Here is a 22,324-nt window from a genome sequence, read left to right as displayed (position 1 = left end):
TGTGCCCAGCATTCCTGTACCAGGGCATGGGGACAGTCAGGGACCTGGGCTGGGAGCAGGCTGGCCTCCTGTGCCCAGCACTGCCATACCAGGGCATGGGGACAGTCAGGGACCTGGGCTGGGAGCAGGCTGGCCTCCTGTGCCCAGCACTGCCTTACCAGGGCATGGGGACAGTCAGGGACCTGGGCTGGGAGCAGGCTGGCCTCCTGTGCCCAGCATTCCTGTACCAGGGCATGGGGACAGTCAGGGACCTGGGCTGGGAGCAGGCTGGCCTCCTGTGCCCAGGACTGCCTTACCAGGGCACGGGGACAGTCAGGGACCTGGGCTGGGGGCTGCAGAGCCAAGGACCCAGGGCTCTGATCCCCAGGGGAAAGCTTGCCCAGAGAGGTTTCCAGCTCACTCAGTGCACTTTCCTGTCAGCAGTGGGCAGGACACCAGGCAGACCCAGCACTGGGCCTGAGAACACAACAGCAATGAAATAACAGCTGGTGTCAGAAATGGCTCCTGCCAGGCCTGCATGGCTGATGGCCTCAGCTTAGATGGAACAAAACTGACCTGGGTGATAAAGAACAGGAAAAAACATCTCAGACAATTGTACCCTATGTGAGTCGAGCCAGCCTGGAATTCAGAACTCCAGGGAAAGGGGAAGGCCCTAAGCTGGCACGCATGTTACTTCAAATAGATGAGTGCATTAATATGAAATAGGCAGCCATGAAATAACATTCCTAAAGGCACGAGTACAGCACCCCTCAGGAAAGCTGGAGCTCCCAGGTCACAGCCAGGGCTCATCAGGGACTGGATCACCCGGAGCCCCTGAGTGCTGGGGTACAGCAGCACCTCCAAACTCCATCCCAAAGCTGCAGCTGCTTTAACAAGCCCTTGGGTCTTTGCTGCCTGCCCCTCACTCCCAGTTTGGGGATGTGTCACTGCCATATTTTCTGAAAAATCCCTTTGCCAGGACTTCTTCTCCTGGGAAGCTGGGAAGCTTCAGCTTCTCCATGTTTTGCTCCTCTAGAATGTGATTTGAATTGTTTACCCAGCATGTGAGTTGTTTTTAATTAAGGGCCAATCACAGCCAGCTGCGTTGTGTTCTCTGAGTCTGTCAGGAGTTTTTATCATCATTCTTATCTGGCCTTCTGATGTCTCCTTTCTCTTCCTTTAGCATAGCTTTAGTAGAGCATTTTCATAGAATAGAATTAATATAATATAATATAGTATAATATAGTATAATATAATATAATATAATATAATATAGTATAATATAGTATAATATAGTATAATATAATATAGTATAATATAGTATAGTATAATATAGTATAATATAATATAATAGAATTAATATAATATAATATAGTATAATATAGTATAATATAATATAATATAATATAATATAGTATAATATAGTATAATATAATATAGTATAATATAGTATAGTATAATATAGTATAATATAGTATAATATAATATAATATAATATAATATAATATAATATAATATAATATAATATAATATAATATAATATAATATAATATAATATAATATAATATAATATAATATAATATAATATAATATAATATAATATAATATAATATAATATAATATAATATAATATAATATAATATAATATAATATAATATAATATAATATAATATATCAACCTTCTGATAACTTGGAGCCAATTCTCCTCTCCCACTTTGTCCTGGAGACCCTCAGGGCACCACCACCACAACAATGACCAGAGGGTGTGTGAGTGCAGCCCTGCCTGTGCAGACATCCCTGCCTGGAGCCACGCCTGCTCACTGCCACTCCCCGGTACCCCGTGCTGACTGACACGGGAGCACGAGCAGGAAAGGCAACATTCCTGCCTGGGAAATACTCCTCACTCTCAAATTCAGTTGTTGACTGGCTTATTTTTAACCATCAGCCACGATATTTTCAGCAGAGCATTTATTTCTCTTTGGTCTCACAGGTTTATGCAGAGCACTGAGCTCACCAACAACTTGTTCCCCTCATGGAACTGTTACTGCTCCTGCAGCAAACCCCCCATGCCACTGCCCCCACACTCCCAAAACACCAAAAACAGCTGTGAGGGAAAAGACCATGTTCATATTTGTCTGCTCCTGCTCTTGATGCCAACTCTGACACCACCAGCCTTAGTGACTGTCCCCATCCCTGTGCCCTGCTTTTCCTGTCTCAGCATCCATTCCCACCTCCTATTTCCTGCAGCACAACTCTCGGGAGGCTTTAAGCATTCCTGGTTTGCATTCCTCTTCACATCCAGGATATATCCCATTTGCTGCATCCCTTGCTTCTCCACTATGCTTTTTTTACTCGATTTGTGGTTGTAAAACCTTATCAGGCCAAAACCATGTCAGTCCTAGGACACACACTGGTATTTTAGCAAGAGGGGAATTAGAAAAAAATTCCTGACCAAAGGAAGTAAAAAATGGCCTTTGTTTAGGAAGTGTTGCCTGGCAGAGGTCCCTCAGGCTGGAAGCAGGTCAGGCTGCTGGGCCTGCTGGGTGACTGACAGGTAACAAGGGGCACCTGCCAAGCAGCAGCTCCTTTAACTCCTGCTACACCTGAGTGTGTCCAAGGGAATCAAACCTGATGGGATTCCCTTCCACTGCAACTCTGCAAACCAGCACAGCCCAGAGTTTGGTTTTGTCCCTAGAGACTGGGACTGGCAATATGGGGAACTGGAATTTCTGCAGGAGCCAATCCAGGAGCCAGCTGTGTGTTCAGGGAAGGAGAGAAAACTAAACCCAAAGACCACCCTCTGTTCCAAAGGCTTGCTTTGATTTGTCTCTGGCTGTGCTGCTAAATCACAGAACTGTGGAATCCTGGTGGCTGGAAAAGCCCCCTGAGCCCACGAGCTCAGCTGCCAGCCCAGCTCAGCCAAGGCCAGCACCAGCCACGTCCTCAGGTGCCACATCCACGCTTTTTGAACACCTCCTGGCCAGCCTGGGGCAGGGCTGGACAAGCCTTTCCATGAAATATTTTTTCCCAATATCCACCCTGAGCCTCTCTGGCCATTCCCTCTCCTCCTGTTCCCTGGGAGCAGACCCTGACCAGAAGGTCCCCCTGAGCCCCCTTTTCCCCAGGCTGAGCCCCTCTCCCAGGGGTGAGGGGGCAGAGGCAGAGCCGTGGGGCTGTGATGGGCAGGGGAGCCAGGAGCCCCCAGCTCTGCCCTGGGCTCCCCCAGCTGCAGGGGGAACAGGAGGGAGGAGCAGGCACGAGTCACAGGGAATGCCAGACCGTGCAGGGAGCCCTTCCAGGGGCAGCACAGACAGTAAAGGGTATTTGTGACAATAAAGGGTCCCCCCGTTGTGACAGGGCTGGCCCGGGGCTGCCTGGGAGCACTGAGTGCTCCCAACAGCTCTGGGATGTACAGCAAGTTTTTAGTTAGTCATTAGTAGCCCAAAAGCATTCTGATTGGAGAGAGAGGGCTTTTAACCACTGCAGGCATTATCTGGGATAGAATGGATAAATCTTGACCCCTGAGTGTTTTCCAGTTGCTTGCTATAGCACACAAAAAGGAAATACATCTTCCTTCAAGACCATTCTGTTGTACCACAACCAGGTGTCACAACCCCAACACAAGCAAACCTGAGCCCAGAGGGGACAGCAGCACAGCAGGGACCATCACAGGGACACTGAGAACAAGCACAACAGCCCTGGGAGAAAAAAAACCAGTCACAGCGGCCACTGACTACTGCCTGATCTGACAGTGCTTGTAACAAACTCAGTTTAACACACCCTGGCCAGATCTCGTGGTACCTCAGCCCTTTGTGCCTCACCTTGGTAAAACCTGGATGGTGACAGACTGGGATGAGCTTTGAGGGCCTCCCAAGCCAGCCCAGCCCACCATCCACCCCAGGGAGGGAGGGAGGGAGAGCTGCGGGGTCGCAGCCCAGCCCGCAGCCCCTCCCTGGGCAGCAGTGCCTCCAGGCTGGGCCAGCTGAGCTGGGGCCACCAACAGGGACAGCAGAGCCAGGAGCGTGAGCTGAGGGGGTAGGAAAGGCACTTTCTGCAGCTTGGAGGGACCTTTTAAAGAGCCCCTGTTGGCACATGACCTTGTCAAGGTCAGTGACCACGGCACAGGGCAATAGCTCCAGCCCCAGGAGCTCCACTGGATTTAAGGACAGCCAGGACTCCACAGCCTGCTGCTGCCTGTGTGTCTGGGGAAACCCATTTCTCCTCCAGACATTCTCCCAAGCCTTTCCCAGCTGTCTGTCCTCAGGCAGTGCCCCTGCTCCACAGATGAAATCCATTGAACCCTCATCTCCATTCCACACCAGCAGTGAATCACAAATCCTGATCACGTGTGCCTGGAAAGAGCTGTGGGTCTGCACAGCAATGAGGGGATTTTCAAAAATCTGTCACCATCTCACTCTCCATGAGAGTCACTTCTGCAGAATTCTGTTCAGCTCCTGAGACCTTTGGGGGTTTATTTGGGCATGGCACGTGTGGCTGTGGTTGCAAAGGACAATCAGGAATTAGCTGTCCTGCTAGAAAGGGATTAGCATTTAGCCACTACAGCAGCCAGCACTCAGTGCTCTGGGAGAGGGAAGCTCTCTTCTCCTCTGCAAGCAGGAACCTGCTCCTGGCCCACTGTGGGCAAATAAAGACAGGATCCCATGAGTGACTTCGTTTGGACTGATGAAGTATTGGCCAGTATTTGTCTGCTTTTACCATAAAATGTATTCCTGCAAATGTTGTTATGTGTCTCAAAATTGTTCAGTGCTGTTAGAGTCTCACTCACAGAGTGGTTGGGTGGGTTCAAACCCTACATCCCAGTCAACCAGGATGTGTAACATTTTTAAGACTTGCTTTTGAAATTATTTTTCCATTTAAGCCAAGCCTCTGTTCCTGTTCATACATGAAGAGCTGCAGCACAGAAGGTGACAAGCTGAGAACACATGTTTTAGGGGAAAATGTTAAAGATCATTATTTAAAGGCCTTCACTTGTTAACATTCATTTGCTGATGCTACTTTGAATTCAAGCCATCTGCAATAAAAAATAATATTTTAGAGATGCATTTTAAGGAGAAAAAAGCAAAGTTTTACTCTTCATGTAAACTGACAGTGCATTGGGAAACTTGGTGAAACTTCACCACGTGGGAGGTGTTGACAACTGAGCATACACCAAGGGAGGGATTTACAGGCACACAGTTCCACAAATACATCCCAGACTGGTATTTGTCAAGACAACCCATGAGCCTGCAGCACATGCTTTAAAGCCTTGTTCAAGTGGGGTGTTATTTTCTCCACCAGGGCCCTGGTGACAAATGCACCTTCCTGTGGCCTCGTACTGGTCCCACTGTCCTCTTAATCACCACTGCAAACACTAGAATTCCTACCAGCCTGATATTTGCAGGTGAAGAACAAGGGGTTATGGGTCAGGAAGCTGCCAAGACCCAACACAAACCAGGCAGAAATTCCACTGCAAAGTAAAGAAATCTGCTCTGAGAAACTTTCAGTTTTGAGCATCTGTGAAGCACCCAGCGAGCCCTTACACAGAGAGAGGAGCCCAAGTGCAGAGGGCTGGCAGGTTAAGGATGCTGCATGTCCAGAGAGAGGGCCCAGGCTGACAGCTGTGAGTCTTTCTTGCCAGGAAATTATTATTTTGCACTACACACATTTCTCTGCCTGTTTCACAATGTGTGAAATAACAGGCAAAAGCCAACCCGACTCCAATGTGTTTTCTAATCTCTGTCTCCATTTTTAGCAGTGTCAGTAGAGGCATCCCATGAACTGAAAGGAAAAGGAATCTGGATGAGATAAATCTCATTTAAAATGCCTGAGAGAGCAAGCAGCTGGGAAGAAAAATAAAATAACTTTCTTTTTTTAGGTTAAATAGCTCAGAATAGAATGAAAAGCCCAGACTGGTTTGGGTTGTGAGGGACCTTAAAGCACATCCCATTCCACCCTACCATGGACAGGGACACCAATGTCACACTGTGTCAGGTGCTCCAGGGCCCAGCCAGCCTGGCCTCGGGCACTGCCAGGGGTGGGGAGCTGCTCTCCTATGGACAGGATTGCCTTGGGAAGGAGTTTGGGCACTGCCAGGGATGGGGAGCTGCTCTCCTAGGAGAACAGGATTGCCATGGGAGCAGTTTGGGCACTGCCAGGGGTGGGGAGCTGCTCTCCTATGGACAGGATTGCCATGGGAAGGAGTTTGGGCACTGCCAGGGGTGGGGAGCTGCTCTCCTAGGAGAACAGGATTGCCATGGGAGCAGTTTGGGCACTGCCAGGGGTGGGGAGCTGCTCTCCTATGGACAGGATTGCCATGGGAAGGAGTTCAGGCACTGCCAGGGATGGGGAGCTGCTCTCCTATGGACAGGATTGCCATGGAAGGAGTTTGGGCACTGCCAGGGGTGGGGAGCTGCTCTCCTATGGACAGGATTGCCATGGGAAGGAGTTTGGGCACTGCCAGGGGTGGGGAGCTGCTCTCCTATGGACAGGATTGCCATGGAAGCAATTCTGAGATGCCGTGCGCAGAGTTCAGCCAACAGGAAATGCCCCAATCAGCTCCTCGTTGAGCACAGACACAGATTATTGTCACAGCCATTCATCAGGGCGTGTATTACCCCAAACACCAACACCTACAGCTGCAGAGGAGGCTCAGCAGCAATCTCTGACCTGGCATTTCGACTGCATCACACAGAGAGAGACTCCATAAAATGCTGAGGAGCAGACGGAGAGGGAAGGTGCAGCTGGGCCCCAGTGCCAGGCAGAGCCATCCCCTCCTGGCACCCGAGAGCACAGCTTGGCACCTCAGAGCCAGGGTGTCACCAGCCCGGATGGAGGACGGGGAATCACCCAGACACAGAATGCCAAACAGCACACCTGAAAATGGAGCCTGCAAAGCCTTTAGGCAGCAGATGGGTCATGTGCAGCAAATCTGTCTATTTGTCTGTCTATCACACTTTATGTCCATATTTAGAGATACATTACACAGGTAATCACTGATTAATAAGCACAGGCAGGCACTAATTAAGGAGCATAGTTAGGCACTAATTAGCAAGCACAGGTAGATGCTAATTAAGGAGCACAGGTAGGCAGAAACCTCACTCTCATGCTGCACACTGAGAGAGTCCCTGCCTGCAGTGCATTCCAGATAAAACCTGTAGGCTGCTCGAGCAGACACATTTAAAGAGATTTTTTACGATTCACACTGCAAAAGGCTAAAAAAAATATCCATCCCTGCCGCAGATGCTTCTGTTTTCCCTCTCTGTCCTCTAAACAGTGGGATCAGATGAGAAGTGATGCATCGATTGGTCCAGGGAAGCACTGAGAGGACAGAGAAGGAAAATAAAACAAAAAATACTAAAAATCCCCCAAGCGTAGAGTAAAACGTGCTCACCACGTAGCCCGAGCGCGGATCCGAGCAGTCGGAGGAGCTAAGGACAGGTTTCCCCGGCAGGCTGCGGGATGAGCTCGGTGCCGGCAGGCTCAGCCATTGCGGAGTCACTGCAGCCCGGCAGCACGTCAGCAGCGCTCCTGCTCCAGAGCCCTCCCTTCCCAGATCAGCTCCAGAGCCCTCCCTTCCCGAGATCAGCCCTGCTCCAGAGCCCTCCCTTCCCAGATCAGCTCCAGAGCCCTCCCTTCCCGAGATCAGCCCTGCTCCAGCTCCAGAGCCCTCCCTTCCCGAGATCAGCCCTGCTCCAGCTCCAGAGCCCTCCCTTCCCGAGATCAGCCCTGCTCCAGCTCCAGAGCCCTCCCTTCCCGAGATCAGCCCTGCTCCTGCTCCAGAGCCCTCCCTTCCCGAGATCAGCTCTGCTCCTGCTCCAGAGCCCTCCCTTGCCGAGATCAGCTCCAGAGCCCTCCCTTGCCGAGATCAGCCCTGCTCCAGAGCCCTCCCTTCCCGAGATCAGCCCTGCTCCAGAGCCCTCCCTTGCCGAGATCAGCCCTGCTCCTGCTCCAGAGCCCTCCCTTCCCGAGATCAGCTCCAGAGCCCTCCCTTCCCGAGATCAGCTCCAGAGCCCTCCCTTCCCGAGATCAGCCCTGCTCCTGCTCCAGAGCTCTCCCATCCCTGCCCTCCCAGATCAGCTCCATTCCCTCCGTTCCCCCCGTTCCATCCCTGTCCCTTCCCAGCCAGCCGAGGCTGCAGTTCCAAACGCGCTCAGGCCAGGATGGGCATTCCCAGCCCCATGAGGAAGCCAAAGCTCTGCATCCAGCACAGCTGGAACCCACACTGAGCTGCTCCTCCAGCAGGGCTGCCTTGCTGAAAAGGGCTGGGGGGATTGAAGGATACTTGGGTTTAGAAACAGCTGCCAGGATTTGCACTTGCTCCTGGCATTAGAGATGGGATCAAGTTCTAGAATCATGGAATCACAGGCTCTTCTGGGTTGGAAGGGATTCCAAATCCCAGTGCCACCCCTGCCATGGCAGGGACACCTTCCCCTGCCCCAGGTGCTCCCAGCCCCAGTGTCCAGCCTGGCCTTGGGCACTGCCAGGGATCCAGGGGCAGCCCCAGCTGCTCTGGGCACCCTGTGCCAGGGCCTGCCCACCCTGCCAGGGAACAATTCCCAATTCTCAAGATCCCACCCAGCCCTGCCCTCTGGCACTGGGAGCCATTCCCTGGGTCCTGTCCCTCCATCCTTGTCCCCAGTCCCTCTCCAGCTCTCCTGGATCCCCTCCAGGCCCTGGCAGGGCTCTGAGCTCTCCCTGGAGCTGCTCCTGCCCAGGTGAGCCCCCCCAGGTGTCCCAGGCTGGCTCCAGAGCAGGACTCTGGACTCACTCCGTGTTCCATGGAAGCCCACCCTGTGGAAGTGCAGGGCAGGCACTGGGGTGTATCTCTTACAGGAATGGCATTCCTGGGTGCAGTGCTGGGGGGTGGAAAAGGCAGGCGTTGTTGCAAGGCCCTGTAAGGTTCAATTTGAGGACTAAAACACACGGATGTAGAGCAGGTCTGGCCCCCCCAGTGTGCTGTGTCCCACTGCTCCTCACACCTGAGGAAATATCCATTGTCAATACTCCCTCGTCCACTGAAAATTCCCCTTTCCATCAGAAACTAATCACAAATATGCATAAAAGAAATGCATTTGGGTACAAGATACTTCTAACAGCCCCACACCACCAAGTTCTCTACAAGCAAATAGGATATAGGGCATATTTGTTTGATTTTGTGTTTTCCTGACATGAGAAATAGTGAAGCCTGGGAAGAAGCCTGGGAACTGTTCCCAGTGTATGTCCATGAACTGCTGACAGGAATGACAGGGTGATCTGAGAGCAGGGCTGGGAAGCAGAAACCTACCCTGGAACACAAAATTTTCAGTTTTAGAAAGGAGGGTCTCGGTTTTTTCCCCCTTAAACAACAGCTAAATATCTGGAACTTCGCATAGAAAATCTTCATTTTCCCTCCAACCAAAGCTCACAACTGTGCAGGACAAGAAACACGTGACTGCTAACCAGATTCCTTAGAAACTTGTTCCTATTTTTGTGGATCCCAACGCTGTGTTCCCCCTGCCTGTTCCCTGCTCAGTGGTTCAATTATCCTTTGCCAAAGGGACTTGTAGTGGCACTTGGAGACAGCAGGACTGGCTGTGGCTCTGAGAGCTGTGACAACAAGGGCTCTGGGACAAATAAAACTGGTTTCTATTTTTAGAGCTGAATTGCCACACTTTGTGGGAGTTTGTAAGCAAAACAAGTCATGTCGCAGGCAGTGTTGTAAGAGACCTACACAAGAGCCCAGCAGTGGTTTGCATCACTCAAAGAATGGGCGTTTGTTTTTCAGCTGCCAAGTGCTCAGGAGAAGCATTCCTCGGGCAACTTCCACGGGCTGAGCTGCACACAGATGGGAATGGGCTTTAAAAACCTGAAGTTAGTAAGTAAAGAAGAGCTGAAGGAATTTTCATGCTCTGCTTTTCTGATTCACCCTGGAAGTGGTCAGTTTCTTTCCTTGTAGGACTGAAAAGCAAACCAGCATGCTCTGGGTTTGGTTTAAGCCCTGGTTTGTGCCCTGCCCAGCTGTGCCAGCAAGGTTCTGAGCTCCCTGTGACACCGAGCTCAGGACAGGCAGGATCAATGCCCCTGTGCAGCCATCACAGAACGGCACAAAGCCTGTGGGGATTGCTGAGGAATGTGACAGACACGGCCCAGGACAGCACAGCCCTGCCACGACAGCGGCCACGCCACACACAGGCTTTTTATTAACTCTCCAAATGGAATAAAATCAGAGAACCAGCAAATCTCCCAAGGGTTTGGGCTGCAAGGGACCTTAAGGCTCATCGTGTTCCACAGCCCTGGGCAGGGACAGCTTGCACTGCCTGGGTGAGCAGCAGCAGCACGGAAAGGACACAAGAGCAGCTGGGTGGTTAATGATGAACCTGGTTCCAAGAAACGCTCGGCATGAAACACAAGCACGGTTCAGTTTCCAGAGGCAGCCAGGGAGGTTAATGACCAACCCTCGGGGGATGCAGGCAGGGAGTGCTCAGATGTCAGCGGGGCTTGAGCCTGTGTCTGCACAGGAGAGCAACAGTCACAGAATCACCGAATCATTTGGGCTGGCAAAGCCCTCCCAGCCCTGGAGTCCCAGCTGTGCCCATCCCCACCCTGTCCCCAGCCCTGAGTGCCACCTCCAGGGGACACCTGCAGGGATGGGCACTGCAACCCTCCCTGGGCAGTGCCAGGGCCTGAGCCCCCTTTCCATGGGGGAATTCCTGCTGTGCCCACCCTGAGCCTGCCCTGGCCCAGCCTGAGGCCGTTCCCTCTGCTCCTGTCCCTGTTCCCTGGAGCACAGCCCGACCCCCCGGCTGTCCCCTCCTGGCAGGGAGTTGTAGGCACATTTTCCCAAATCAGTTCTGAAATTCCCACTGTCTCACATTGTACCCCTAGGAAGTGGGTGGATTACCTTGATAAGAAACCAAAGAAATGTCAGTGAATATTATCCGTTTGTAAACTAATGCAAGTTTATCACGGGTTTGGGATTACAAACAACTTCTGTGCAATGCCTGAAAGAAATACCTGTCCCTCACAGCTGGGCTGAGCCCTCATGTCAGGCCCAGCCCAGAGGCTGAAAACCAAACACAAAGTTGAAGCTGTCTGAGCAGCAAGTGTGACTCCGTACCCAAATCATCGCCTTTGTTTTTCTGTGGAGGAGATTGTCACTGGTTCTGGCTTAAAGGGAATTAATCAATACATGATTGGTCTGTGACATGCAAGTAAACACGATTAGAGCGAGTCCCAGCTGTGCAGAGGATCCTAGTGCAATAAATCCATAACCTTTCAAAGACTTCATCCAACAACAGGAAAATTCACCATTTTTCCTGATGACAGCACAGTTTGTCTCTGCCAATAACCCAAAAGTTCCTGCCATCAGATTATACATAGAAATAAAAGCATTCACCCAATGACTGATGGAAGAGCAGCTGGGGCTGCCCCTGGATCCCTGGCAGTGCCCAAGGCCAGGCTGGATGGGGCTTGGAGCAGCCTGGGACAGTGGGAGGGGTCCCTGCCATGGCAGGGGTGGCACTGGGTGGGAGTTAAGGTCCCTGCCAACCCAAAACCTTGTGGGATTCTGTGATTCTGCGATCCCCACATCCCTCCTGAGGCAGGCAGCCCTTGCTGTGTGCCTGCAGCCTTGAGCCGCCGTTGCTCACAGCCGAGGCAGTGCTGCCTGCAGGAGAGGGGCAGGTCTGGAGCCAGAACTTGCTGAGCCCCCCGTCCCAGTCAGGGCTGCCTGCAGGAGAGGGACAGGTCCCGCAGCCAGAACTTGCCATGCCCCCGTCCCAGTCCGGGCTGGCTGCAGGAGAGGGACAGGTCTGGAGCCAGAACTTGCTGAGCCCCCGTCCCAGTCCGGGCTGGCTGCAGGAGAGGGACAGGTCCCGGAGCCAGAACTTGCTGAGCCCCCGTCCCAGTCCGGGCTGGCTGCAGGACAGGGACAGGTCCCGGAGCCAGAACCTGCCGTGTCCCCGTCCCAGTCAGGGCTGGCTGCAGGAGAGGAGCAGGTCCCGCAGCCAGAACCTGCCGTGCCCCCGAGGAGCGGCTGCCGTGGCCGTGCCCGGGGAGCGAGGCTGCCGTGCCCGCAGGGAGCAGCAGAGCTCCGCGGGAGGAGCGGGAGCGGCACCGAGCGCAGGCCCCGGATCCCGCCCCTCGGTGCCCCCGCCACGGACGGCTCTTCCCTGCTGGAACAGAGCCGGCTCCACTGCCCGTCTTTATCCAGCGGCTATGCGGAGTGCCATGCCCACACCCGTAACACCCCGGCCTTGTCCTTCTGGGAAGGCTATCAGGCAATTCCTTACTCTTGCAACAACTCACAGTTTACTGAGGTATTCCACTTGGGCTTTGTGACTCGGCTGCAAAAAGGCACAGGTGCAAACAATTCCAGACAAGGCAGAAAAGCCTGCATGCTTTAATTGAGTTCATACTTTGGCTAAACAAAATCAGGTTTTATGCATTTGTCTTAACAACGTCCCAGCAGTAAATCAGTATCTGCTTTCAAATAACAACACGAGTTAAGTGGTTCCCGCTGTCGAGAGCGCTGATGGCATCGCGGCAATTAAAGACCAAAAGGAGATTTATTTATTATCTATTATCTATTTATTTGTTATTATTAATTTTCTTGGAGCTGTTCTGTGCGGGGCCGAGAGTCGGACTGATTCTTCCAACCCAAGCATTCTGTGATTATTACCTATTTTAAGGCCATGTATCATTCGCCGTCGGGGTCGGCTTAGCGGCCGCAAGCCGTGACTTCACAAGCGGACGTGTCTGCTGTGAAACCCCCTCCGTGTGTGCTGTGAAATCCCTCCGTGTGTCCTTTGAAACCCCCTCCGTTTATCTTTTGGAACCCCTCCGTGTCCGCGTTCCCCGTGACTCTGAAGCGCCGTGCGGGAGGCCCGCGGGCGGGCGGGCGGGCCTTGCGGAGCGCTCAGCGGGCAGAGAGCGGGAGTCCTGAGGAAGGATGTCCTGTGGAAGGATGTCCTGAGGAAGGATGTCCTGAGGGAGTTCCTGGAGGAGCCGACCCCGCACTCTCGTTTCCCCGCCCGGCCCCTCTCCCTCCCGCCATCATGGCGGCCCGGGGGGACGCTGAAGGAGCGCGCGCCCCCCCACCCCCGCCCCGCCCCGCCCCGCCGCGCTGGCCAATGGGCGGGCGGCGCGGCGCTGACGTCAGCGGGGCGGCGCGGCGTTGCTGAGGCGGCCGGAGCGCGGTCAGTGCGTGCCCGGCCGCCCGCCAGCCATGTCGCGACAGAGCCCTCAGGAGGAGAACCTGCAGGGTAAGGCCGCGGGGAGCGGCGCTGCGGGCTGGGGCCGCGCTGCGGGCTGGGGCCGCGCTGCCCGGGCCGCGCTGCCCGGGCACTGCGGGCTGGGGGCGGACCCGCGCGCGCGGCCCTTCTGGGTCGCGATCTGGGGTGATTGCGGTGGCCGATGTGCGCGCCGCAGTGAGTGTCCGTCGCCCCGTGTCCCGGGGAGGAGGCCCGGAGGATGTGCCTGTGGGCAGGGCTCGGGCCACTCGCGGGGATCGGGTGTTGGACAGCCCCGGCTTGGCCGCGGGAGGGAAAACCCCGGCGCAGCCGCGCGCAGTGCGCCTGGCCCGGGGGCTGTAGCGATTCTGGGGCCATCCTCATCGCTCTGTGGAATCCTGCTTCTTAATTCCTAGCGTTGAAAGCTGTGTCTTAAGAAAATTACGCTTCCCAGCGCTGACCCGGTGCTTTGCAGTGCCGGTCTGTGCTCGCACATGTGTCCTGGGCTGGGATATCGTGACAGACCCCTCTGTCCCGAGCCCGTCCCCGGGACTCGTCTGGCCGGGCTGCATCGCCTCTTGTGGGCTTCGGTCTGTTTGTGTTTCCAGCTTCATAAAAACACAGCTGCTTTTATCTTTAAGTGATGATATCACAGCCTGTTCCATGTGCTCCAGCACAGCCCTTCTCTGAGGAGTGTCCAAAAGGAGAAGGAAAAAAGGGGAAAATTGTAAACCACATCTTCTGTCCCCTTGCTGCTGCAATCCCAACCCTCTCCCTGCTTTATCCTGCATTCCCAGCGCTGTACCCAGTAAGATTTCAGCAGATAAAGTCTTGATTTGAGCTCTAGTGGTTGTGATCGTTCTTTGGCAACAACTTGAGCTTCCCTAGATTTTGGGGGAAAGGGTAGGGAAGGGTTTGTCTGGCTCTGAGCACACTCCCTGCCACATGCCAGGCACTGTCACGTGGAGGGGAGAATTCCCAAACAAACCCAAACAACAACAAACCAGCTGTAAAGGAACAGGGGTCTGGAAGAAAAGCGTCTCTTCCAAACTCGGTGTCTGGGAGTGTTTGTATCCAGCAGGTTTTTGGTACTTTGGCTGGCCAGATGGAGGTCTGTGTATTTGGGATGGAGATTCTCGTGTTGTTGATGCACAAGGGGCAGTTTGGCTTTGTGCTGTTCCCGTTTGATTTTGGAGCCCTCAGTCTCCTCCCAGCCAGGATATCGGGATATCTTTGCTGGTCTGACGTTCCTGCCTCACGCTAAAGCCCTGCCCTGGCTTCTCCACCTGGTTCCTGTGCTGCTGGGTGGCTGGGAAGGGACAGCTCCAGCTGCTCCTGCTGTGCCTTGGTTCCCTGAGCAGCCCGAGCACCACTGTCCCTGTCTCTCCTTTCCCTGCTGATTCCCTAGACATCCTTGCCCAGAATCAGGGAATTCCTGCTGCCCTCCTGCTCCTGCCCTTGCTGCTCTGTTCCCTGTGCCCTGCTGGGCTGGGCCACACCTGTTCCACAGTGGGGTTCCTCTGGCATTGGTGTAACTCAGGGATTTTCTGTCCCCTGAGCTCCTTTCTGGGGGCTGGAGGGACAGGACATCCCAGTGCCAGAGGGCAGGGCTGGATGGGAGATTGGGAATTGTTCCCTGGCAGGGTGGGCAGGCCCTGGCACAGGTGCCCAGAGCAGCTGGGGCTGCCCCTGGATCCCTGGCAGTGCCCAAGGCCAGGCTGGACACTGGGGCTGGGAGCACCTGGGGCAGGGGAAGGTGTCCCTGCCATGGCAGGGGTGGCACTGGGGGGGATTTGGGATCTCTTCCAACCCAAAGCATTCCAGGATTCTATAGGGAGGGAACAGCTCCAGGCCCTGCAGTGAGCTGTCCCTGCCCAGGAGGGAGTTGTTATTCCCTCCCTTAGGAAAACAAAGCCCATGTGACCGTGTTAAATATACTGCTAGCAGCAAACCCATGACAGCCCTTGCCACACACCCGCAGTTGCTTAACAGCAGCACCTACAAATGGCACTGGAAAAAGGCTGCACTAAACAGTCCCTGGGCTCTGGAGCCCAAAATAATTTCAACAAACGAACAACTAAACTTTGGCAGCAAAAGTCCTTGAGATTATTTTGACTGCCACCTATGCTGAACAATAAAAATGGAACATATTCCAGAATAAAAGATCTGTATGTGCAGAGAGAAACACACTGTACTCCTGAGCAGCTGCTTCCCAGCCCTGTGAGCCTTCCCAGCTCAAGTGCCTGCCCTCTGCATGCCGTGCTGTTTCTGAGCTGGAGGCAGGGCTGGCCTGTGTCCCTGCACTGTCCCTCTGGCTGCCCCAGGCCCTGGGGCTCAGCTCTTTGTGCCCAGCAGGGTCCTGGGTGGAGCTGCACTTCAGCAATGGCAGTGGCAGTGGCAGCTCTGTGTCCACGGGGAGCCAGGAGCAGGTGCCAGCCTCGCTGTCCATCCACAACGGGGACATGGAGAAGATCCTGCTGGACGCCCAGCACGAGTCGGGCAGGAGCAGCTCCAGGGAGAGCTCCCACTGTGACAGGTGAGCAGGGGGCTCTGCCACGGTCACCTGGGGTGCCAGGTGTGTCCCAGAGGCAGACAGAGATGTTGATGGGTGTGTTAACATGCACGTGCCTATTTGTATGAACACAGGTGTGCACAGGGGGGTGTGTGTGTGTGTGTGTCCCATATGAACACGTGTGTGCACGTGTGCCTGGAAAGCAGAGCAGATGTCCAGGGGTGTCACACAACAGCCCAGCCCTGGGGCAGGCACTCAGGCAGTGCCATGAATGCATCTGCTGGATTTCGATGGGCTCTGAGGTCTCCAGCCTCAACTGTGTTTGGAAAAGCCCAAACAACTCCAGGACTTGAACTCCACAGCAGGACAGGCTTGGCCTGGCTGGTGGGGATTCAAACCAAAGCCTGCTGCCACTCCTCGTTTGCTGCCTGCTGTTTCTGTGCAGGTGCCAGGGCTCCCCAGCAGCGTGGGCAGAGGGCTGGGGATCACAGCAGGGACTGTGGTGGCTGGGCTGTGGCAGCACTGCCCCATGCAGCCCCTGGGGCACGGTTGGGGCACTCCTGGGCACAGTGCCCAGGTGTCCCAGGGTGTCACAGAGCACCTCACTCCTCCTTTCCTGGTGCTTCTGTCCTGGTGCAGCCCTCCTCGCTCCCAGACCCCCCAGGACAGCCACAGAGCTCTGGAGATAGAGAGCCACAGCAGTGGGGAGAAGAACAGCTTCCAGGTAAGATGCTCACCTGGCTGGGGGAGAGGGGAGCTCTGGGTCCCTGTGCTTTGGGCAGGAACAGCAGAAGCTGCTGAAGAGACTTCCACAAGTCCCAGCAGCCCTGGCAGACCCAGCCTGGCTGTGCTTGTTCCTGACACGTGGGGATGTTTTGGTTTGGTCATTCTGTGACTGAGATTTCTCAGAAGGATTTGCCCTCTCCCTTTGGCTGCTGATGGGCTGTGTTTCCTATGTCCTCCACCAATGCACCTCCATCAGTTCAGTAGGAATTTAAAAAGAGATTTTAACAGCAGCAAGAATTTCTAGAGTCACTTAAATATGGCAGGCAAAACCACACAATTTCCAAGCCCTGCCCTAGCTTTGATTCCGGGTATTCTAACAATTAATACCAAACCTGAATATGTGCTGCTTTGGAAAACTCCCTGTTCTTTCTGATTTCACTTTGTAGGTTTGCTTACTTTGCAAGGAAAATGAATAAACACATTTGCAACACAAGTAGGGGAAATAATGTGCATTGACCATATTTAATCAATACAGGGCTTATTGTGGGATGACAGGCTGAAATCTGTAGTCTTCAGTGTAATAAATCAGCTTTTAATATTAAAAAATTGACTCACAAAGCATTTTGAGGAAGGAAGTATTTCAAGGAAGTGAATTTTTCTGCAGCATTTCTACAACTCCTGCCAGACTCCAAGGACTCAGCTTTAGGTTAGCTAAATGTGGTACTGCAAGTTAATTATTACTGGAAATTATTATTTTACATTGTCAGAAACACCCTTTGGCTGTTTAAAGATCATTATTTAGACTTTGAGAACAAATAACCCCAAGTTAGAAAGCCATCAGAATTCCAGCTGCCTGGACAGTTTTATTTCCATCCCGTGTGTGTGTGTGCATCCAGAGCTGTTGGAATTCTGGGAGCAGGGTCTATTTTTATCCCAAGGCCTGGGCTGTGTGGAGTGGAGCCGAGCTGAGCCAGGAGCTCTGCCCTGACTCAGCGTTTGTGCTGGAACTGCACCAGAGCTGGGGCTGGGGGAGCTTCTGGGAGCACACACCTGGCCAGGCTCACCTGCCTCCCAGCATGGCCGGGGGCTGGAACTGGTCCTGCCAGCAGCGGGGCAAGGACTGCCAGTGACATCTGCCAGCTCTGAGCATGGCCAGGATCCCTGTGCCAGTGTCCATCAGGGCTGGGAGCTGGGACAGGGCAGGAATCCCTGTGCCAGTGTCCATCAGGGCTGGGATAGGGCAGGAATCCCTGTGCCAGTGTCCATCAGGGCTGGGAGCTGGGACAGGGCAGGAATCCCTGTGCCAGTGTCCATCAGGGCTGGGATAGGGCAGGAATCCCTGTGCCAGTGTCCATCAGGGCTGGGATAGGGCAGGAATCCCTGTGCCAGTGTCCATCAGGGCTGGGATAGGGCAGGAATCCCTGTGCCAGTGTCCATCAGGGCTGGGATAGGGCAGGAATCCCTGTGCCAGTGTCCATCAGGGCTGGGACAGGGCAGGAATCCCTGTGCCAGTGTCCATCAGGGCTGGGACAGGGCAGGAATCCCTGTGCCAGTGTCCATCAGGGCTGGGAGCTGGGACAGGGCAGGAATCCCTGTGCCAGTGTCCATCAGGGCTGGGAGCTGGGATAGGGCAGGAATCCCTGTGCCAGTGTCCATCAGGGCTGGGAGCTGGGATAGGGCAGGAATCCCTGTGCCAGTGTCCATCAGGGCTGGGACAGGGCAGGAATCCCTGTGCCAGTGTCCATCAGGGCTGGGATAGGGCAGGAATCCCTGTGCCAGTGTCCATCAGGGCTGGGAGCTGGGACAGGGCAGGAATCCCTGTGCCAGTGTCCATCGGGTCTGGGATAGGGCAGGAATCCCTGTGCCAGTGTCCATCAGGGCTGGGACAGGGCAGGAATCCCTGTGCCAGTGTCCATCAGGGCTGGGAGCTGGGATAGACCAGGAATCCCTGTGCCAGTGTCCATCAGGGCTGGGACAGGGCAGGAATCCCTGTGCCAGTGTCCATCAGGGCTGGGACAGGGCAGGAATCCCTGTGCCAGTGTCCATCAGGGCTGGGAGCTGGGACAGGGCAGGAATCCCTGTGCCAGTGTCCATCAGGGCTGGGACAGGGCAGGAATCCCTGTGCCAGTGTCCATCAGGGCTGGGAGCTGGGACAGGGCAGGAATCCCTGTGCCAGTGTCCATCAGGGCTGGGACAGGGCAGGAATCCCTGTGCCAGTGTCCATCAGGGCTGGGGGCTGGGACAGGGCAGGAATCCCTGTGCCAGTGTCCATCAGGCTGGGATAGGGCAGGAATCCCTGTGCCAGTGTCCATCAGGGCTGGGAGCTGGGATAGGGCAGGAATCCCTGTGCCAGTGTCCATCAGGGCTGGGAGCTGGGACAGGGCAGGAATCCCTGTGCCAGTGTCCATCAGGCTGGGATAGGGCAGGAATCCCTGTGCCAGTGTCCATCAGGGCTGGGATAGGGCAGGAATCCCTGTGCCAGTGTCCATCAGGGCTGGGATAGGGCAGGAATCCCTGTGCCAGTGTCCATCAGGGCTGGGAGCTGGGGTAGGGCAGGAATCCCTGTGCCAGTGTCCATCAGGGCTGGGACAGGGCATATTTTGGGTCTGTGCATGAGGATTAAATGCTTGGCTCTGGGATTTCACTGCCAGGGCAGTCTTGTCTCAGGCACATTTGGGCTATTGGATGTGGGCTATGGGCTATTAGACGTGGGCTATTGGATGTAGGCTGTGGGCTATGGGCTATTAGATGTGGGCTGTGGGCTGTGGGCTATGGGCTATTAGATGTGGGCTATGGGCTATGGGCTGTGGGCTATGGGCTATTAGATATGGGCTATGGGCTGTGGGCTATGGGCTATTAGATGTGGGCTATGGGCTATGGGCTGTGGGCTGTGGGCTATTAGATATGGGCTATGGGCTGTGGGCTATGGGCTATTAGATGTGGGCTATGTGCTGTGGGCTATTGGATGTGGGCTATTGGATGTGGGCTATTGGATATGGGCTATGGGCTATTGGGCTATGGGCTATTAGATGTGGGCTATGGGCTGTGGGCTGTGGGCTATGGGCTGTGGGCTGTGGGCTATGGGCTGTGGGCTATGGGCTATTGGATGTGGGCTATGGGCTATTAGATGTGGGCTATGGGCTGTGGGCTATGGGCTATTAGATGTGGGCTATGGGCTGTGGGCTATGGGCTATTGGATATGGGCTATGGGCTGTGGGCTATGGGCTGTGGGCTATGGGCTATGGGCTATTGGATATGGGCTATGGGCTGTGGGCTATTGGGCTGTGGGCTATTAGATGTGGGCTATGGGCTGTGGGCTGTGGGCTGTGGGCTGTGGGCTATGGGCTATTAGATGTGGGCTATGGGCTATGGGCTATTGGATATGGGCTGTGGGCTATGGGCTGTGGGCTGTGGGCTATGGGCTATTAGATGTGGGCTGTGGGCTATGGGCTGTGGGCTATGGGCTATGGGCTATTAGATGTGGGCTATGGGCTGTGGGCTATGGGCTATTGGATATGGGCTATGGGCTGTGGGCTATGGGCTATGGGCTATGGGCTATGGGTTGTGGGCTGTGGGCTGTGGGCTATGGGCTATGGACTGTGGGTTGTGGGCTGTGGGCTATGGGCTATTGGATGTGGGCTATTAGATGTGGGCTGTGGGCTATGGGCTGTGGGCTGTTGGCTATGGGCTATTGGATGTGGGCTATGGGCTATGGGCTGTGGGCTGTGGGCTGTGGGCTGTGGGCTGTGGGCTGTGGGCTGTGGGCTGTGGGCTGTGGGCTATGGGCTATGGGCTGTGGGCTATGGGCTATTGGATATGGGCTATGGGCTGTGGTCTCTGCCATTCTCACCCCCCTCTGAGTGAGGATGGATCTCCCTGCTCCCGCTCTTGGTCTGGGATGTGAGCACTTCCCAGAAGGGGGTGGGAAGGGGGAGTCAGGGCTGGCCTGGCCGTGGTGCTGGCTGCAGCCGTGCCCTGCTGGGTGCTCAGGGCTGGTGGCTCTTGGTTGCAGTCTGAGGAGGATTTCCTGGAGAGGAGGAGGGAGGTGGAGCGGCTGCTGAGGAGGAACGCGGATTGGATCTGGGACTGGTCCAGCCGGCCTGAGAACATCCCGCCCAAGTGAGTGCTGCCACAGCTGCTGCAGAGCTCCTGCAGCTTCTCCTCTCCTGCCTGAGCACACAGCTCACCCTCCTTCCCCAAATCCAGGGAATTCCTCTTCAAGCACCCCCGGCGCACAGCCACGCTCAGCATGAGGAACACCAGTGTGATGAAGAAAGGGGGGATATTCTCTGCAGAATTCCTGAAGGTTTTCCTCCCATCCCTGCTGCTCTCTCACCTGCTGGCCATTGGACTAGGGTAAGGTTCAATTGAAAAAAAAAAAAAAAAGATTTTTTTACCTGCTTTCTTTGAGGCCTGGTTCTGATTCTCAATTCCCTCTTTGTCCAAGATGGTTATTCAGGAAGTGCTTCCTGCCTGTGGTATTGCTGGATGGTTGAAGTTTTCTGATTTTCTCCCTGGCTGGGAATTTCTCAGAACAATTAAGAGGCTGGGAAATGTGGAATTCTGTACACTGGAACTGTAGTCACACAACACTTGGCTCCACTGGAGATGAGACTCTTAATCTCACAACTAGGAGATCAGCAAAGCAAAAAGCTAATATTGAATAGATTTTAAAAGTTCCACTGACATAGATTTAAAAATATTTAATATTATTTTAAATTACTCAGTAGATTTTTCAGTTCCCTCCTGGAAGGGATGGGGGACGTTTCCTTTCCACAGGAGCGTGGGGCAGGAGCTGGGCCCTGGAGCTGGGAGGGCTGCCAGAGCAGTTCTGTTCCTGCTTGGTTACAGCTGGCAGTGCTGCTCCTGCCGGGAACTCCAGAGGCAGCGGCCTGGCAGGGAGGGCATTCCCAGCACTGACCCTGACCGTGTGCTCTGACCCTGCTGCAGGATTTACATCGGGAGGCGTCTCACCACCACGGCTTCCAGCAGCACCTTCTAGAGGCGCCGGGGCGGAGCTGGAGCAGAGCGGCCGCAGCTGGAGCGCAGGAGGTGCAGAGGAGGGGGAGCTGGTCGTGGCGCCGTGTGTGTGTGTGTGTGTCCTGTGTCCTGTTTTAGTCTAGTCTAAAAATGGGAAGGGAGACGCTGGAGCTCCCGTGTCACATCGAGCCTTCTGGATCAATCCCTGCTGGATCACCCCATGAGCACGTGGCAGATGCTGTAATGTCCCTTAGTGCTTTGTAGTGAAGTACCTGAGCATTAGAGCAGCTCCGTGTTTAAATCAGTCCCAGCTTTCAGCAGCCCTTGTGCTGGGCCGTGTCCATCCCGCCCCTCCTGTGCCTGTGGTGGGAATGTTGTCCCTGCTCCTGCAGCCCCCACAGGGAGGGATGAGCCCAGACTGGAGCGGCCTTACAGATGATCCGGGAATTCCCAGGGGCTCTCACTGCCCGGGCAGCCTTTCCTCTGGTAGGTGGTGCTTAGTTCACTTCGGTGGGAGGTGTAAGGTGTTGAGACACAGTGGGAAGAGACGAGCACGTGGGTAAAACTCCATCAGTTTGTTCTAGTTCAGAGGTAGAATTTGGATTTAGTGCCTACTCAAAGCTGCTTTTGCCAGGACATTTATTTAGCCCAGCAGTTACTCCAGGTTCTCTGCTGTACCTATCGCAGGCTGTCGCTTTACAGGCTTTTCCTGTCCCTCATCAATCTGCACCTGACCCCAGCCCTGGGCACATGAACCACAGGGTGGCTTCTCCTTGGTTTTTACTGATGCAATGCCTTTCTCCCTTTTGTGATTTTACCTTATTTAATGAGAAAATGAATGTTTGCCAAAATACCATGTTTTATATATTTAAATAAAAAGGTTCCTGGTGAACTCAGAGTTTCCTCATTCATTTTTCTC

The 22,324-nt window shown here is 54.3% G+C and overlaps 2 protein-coding genes across 2 annotated transcripts in view; one reads left to right on the top strand and one right to left on the bottom strand.

Moving 5' to 3' along the window:
- The window catches only part of JAKMIP3 (Janus kinase and microtubule interacting protein 3), a 62,941-nt gene extending 55,419 nt beyond the window's left edge, over window positions 1-7,522 (bottom strand). The window contains exon 1 of the mRNA XM_059852298.1: window positions 7,370-7,522. The gene's annotated coding sequence lies outside the window, so the exon portion shown is untranslated. The remainder of the gene's footprint in view (window positions 1-7,369) is intronic.
- Window positions 7,523-13,100: 5,578 nt separating this feature from the next.
- On the top strand, window positions 13,101-22,297 carry BNIP3 (BCL2 interacting protein 3). Its single transcript, XM_059852255.1, has 6 exons — window positions 13,101-13,220; window positions 15,543-15,723; window positions 16,339-16,423; window positions 20,438-20,544; window positions 20,632-20,781; window positions 21,376-22,297. The coding sequence occupies exons 1-6, from the start codon at window positions 13,184-13,186 to the stop codon at window positions 21,425-21,427; spliced, it is 612 nt and encodes a 203-aa protein (XP_059708238.1). The 5' UTR covers window positions 13,101-13,183; the 3' UTR covers window positions 21,428-22,297.
- The last annotated feature ends 27 nt before the right edge of the window (window positions 22,298-22,324 follow it).

This window comes from Haemorhous mexicanus, chromosome 7 (genome assembly GCF_027477595.1).
Source record: "Haemorhous mexicanus isolate bHaeMex1 chromosome 7, bHaeMex1.pri, whole genome shotgun sequence".
NCBI lineage: Eukaryota > Metazoa > Chordata > Aves > Passeriformes > Fringillidae > Haemorhous > Haemorhous mexicanus.
Note: the sequence above shows the minus strand (reverse complement) of the source record. Positions and strands in the feature narration are given on the sequence as shown.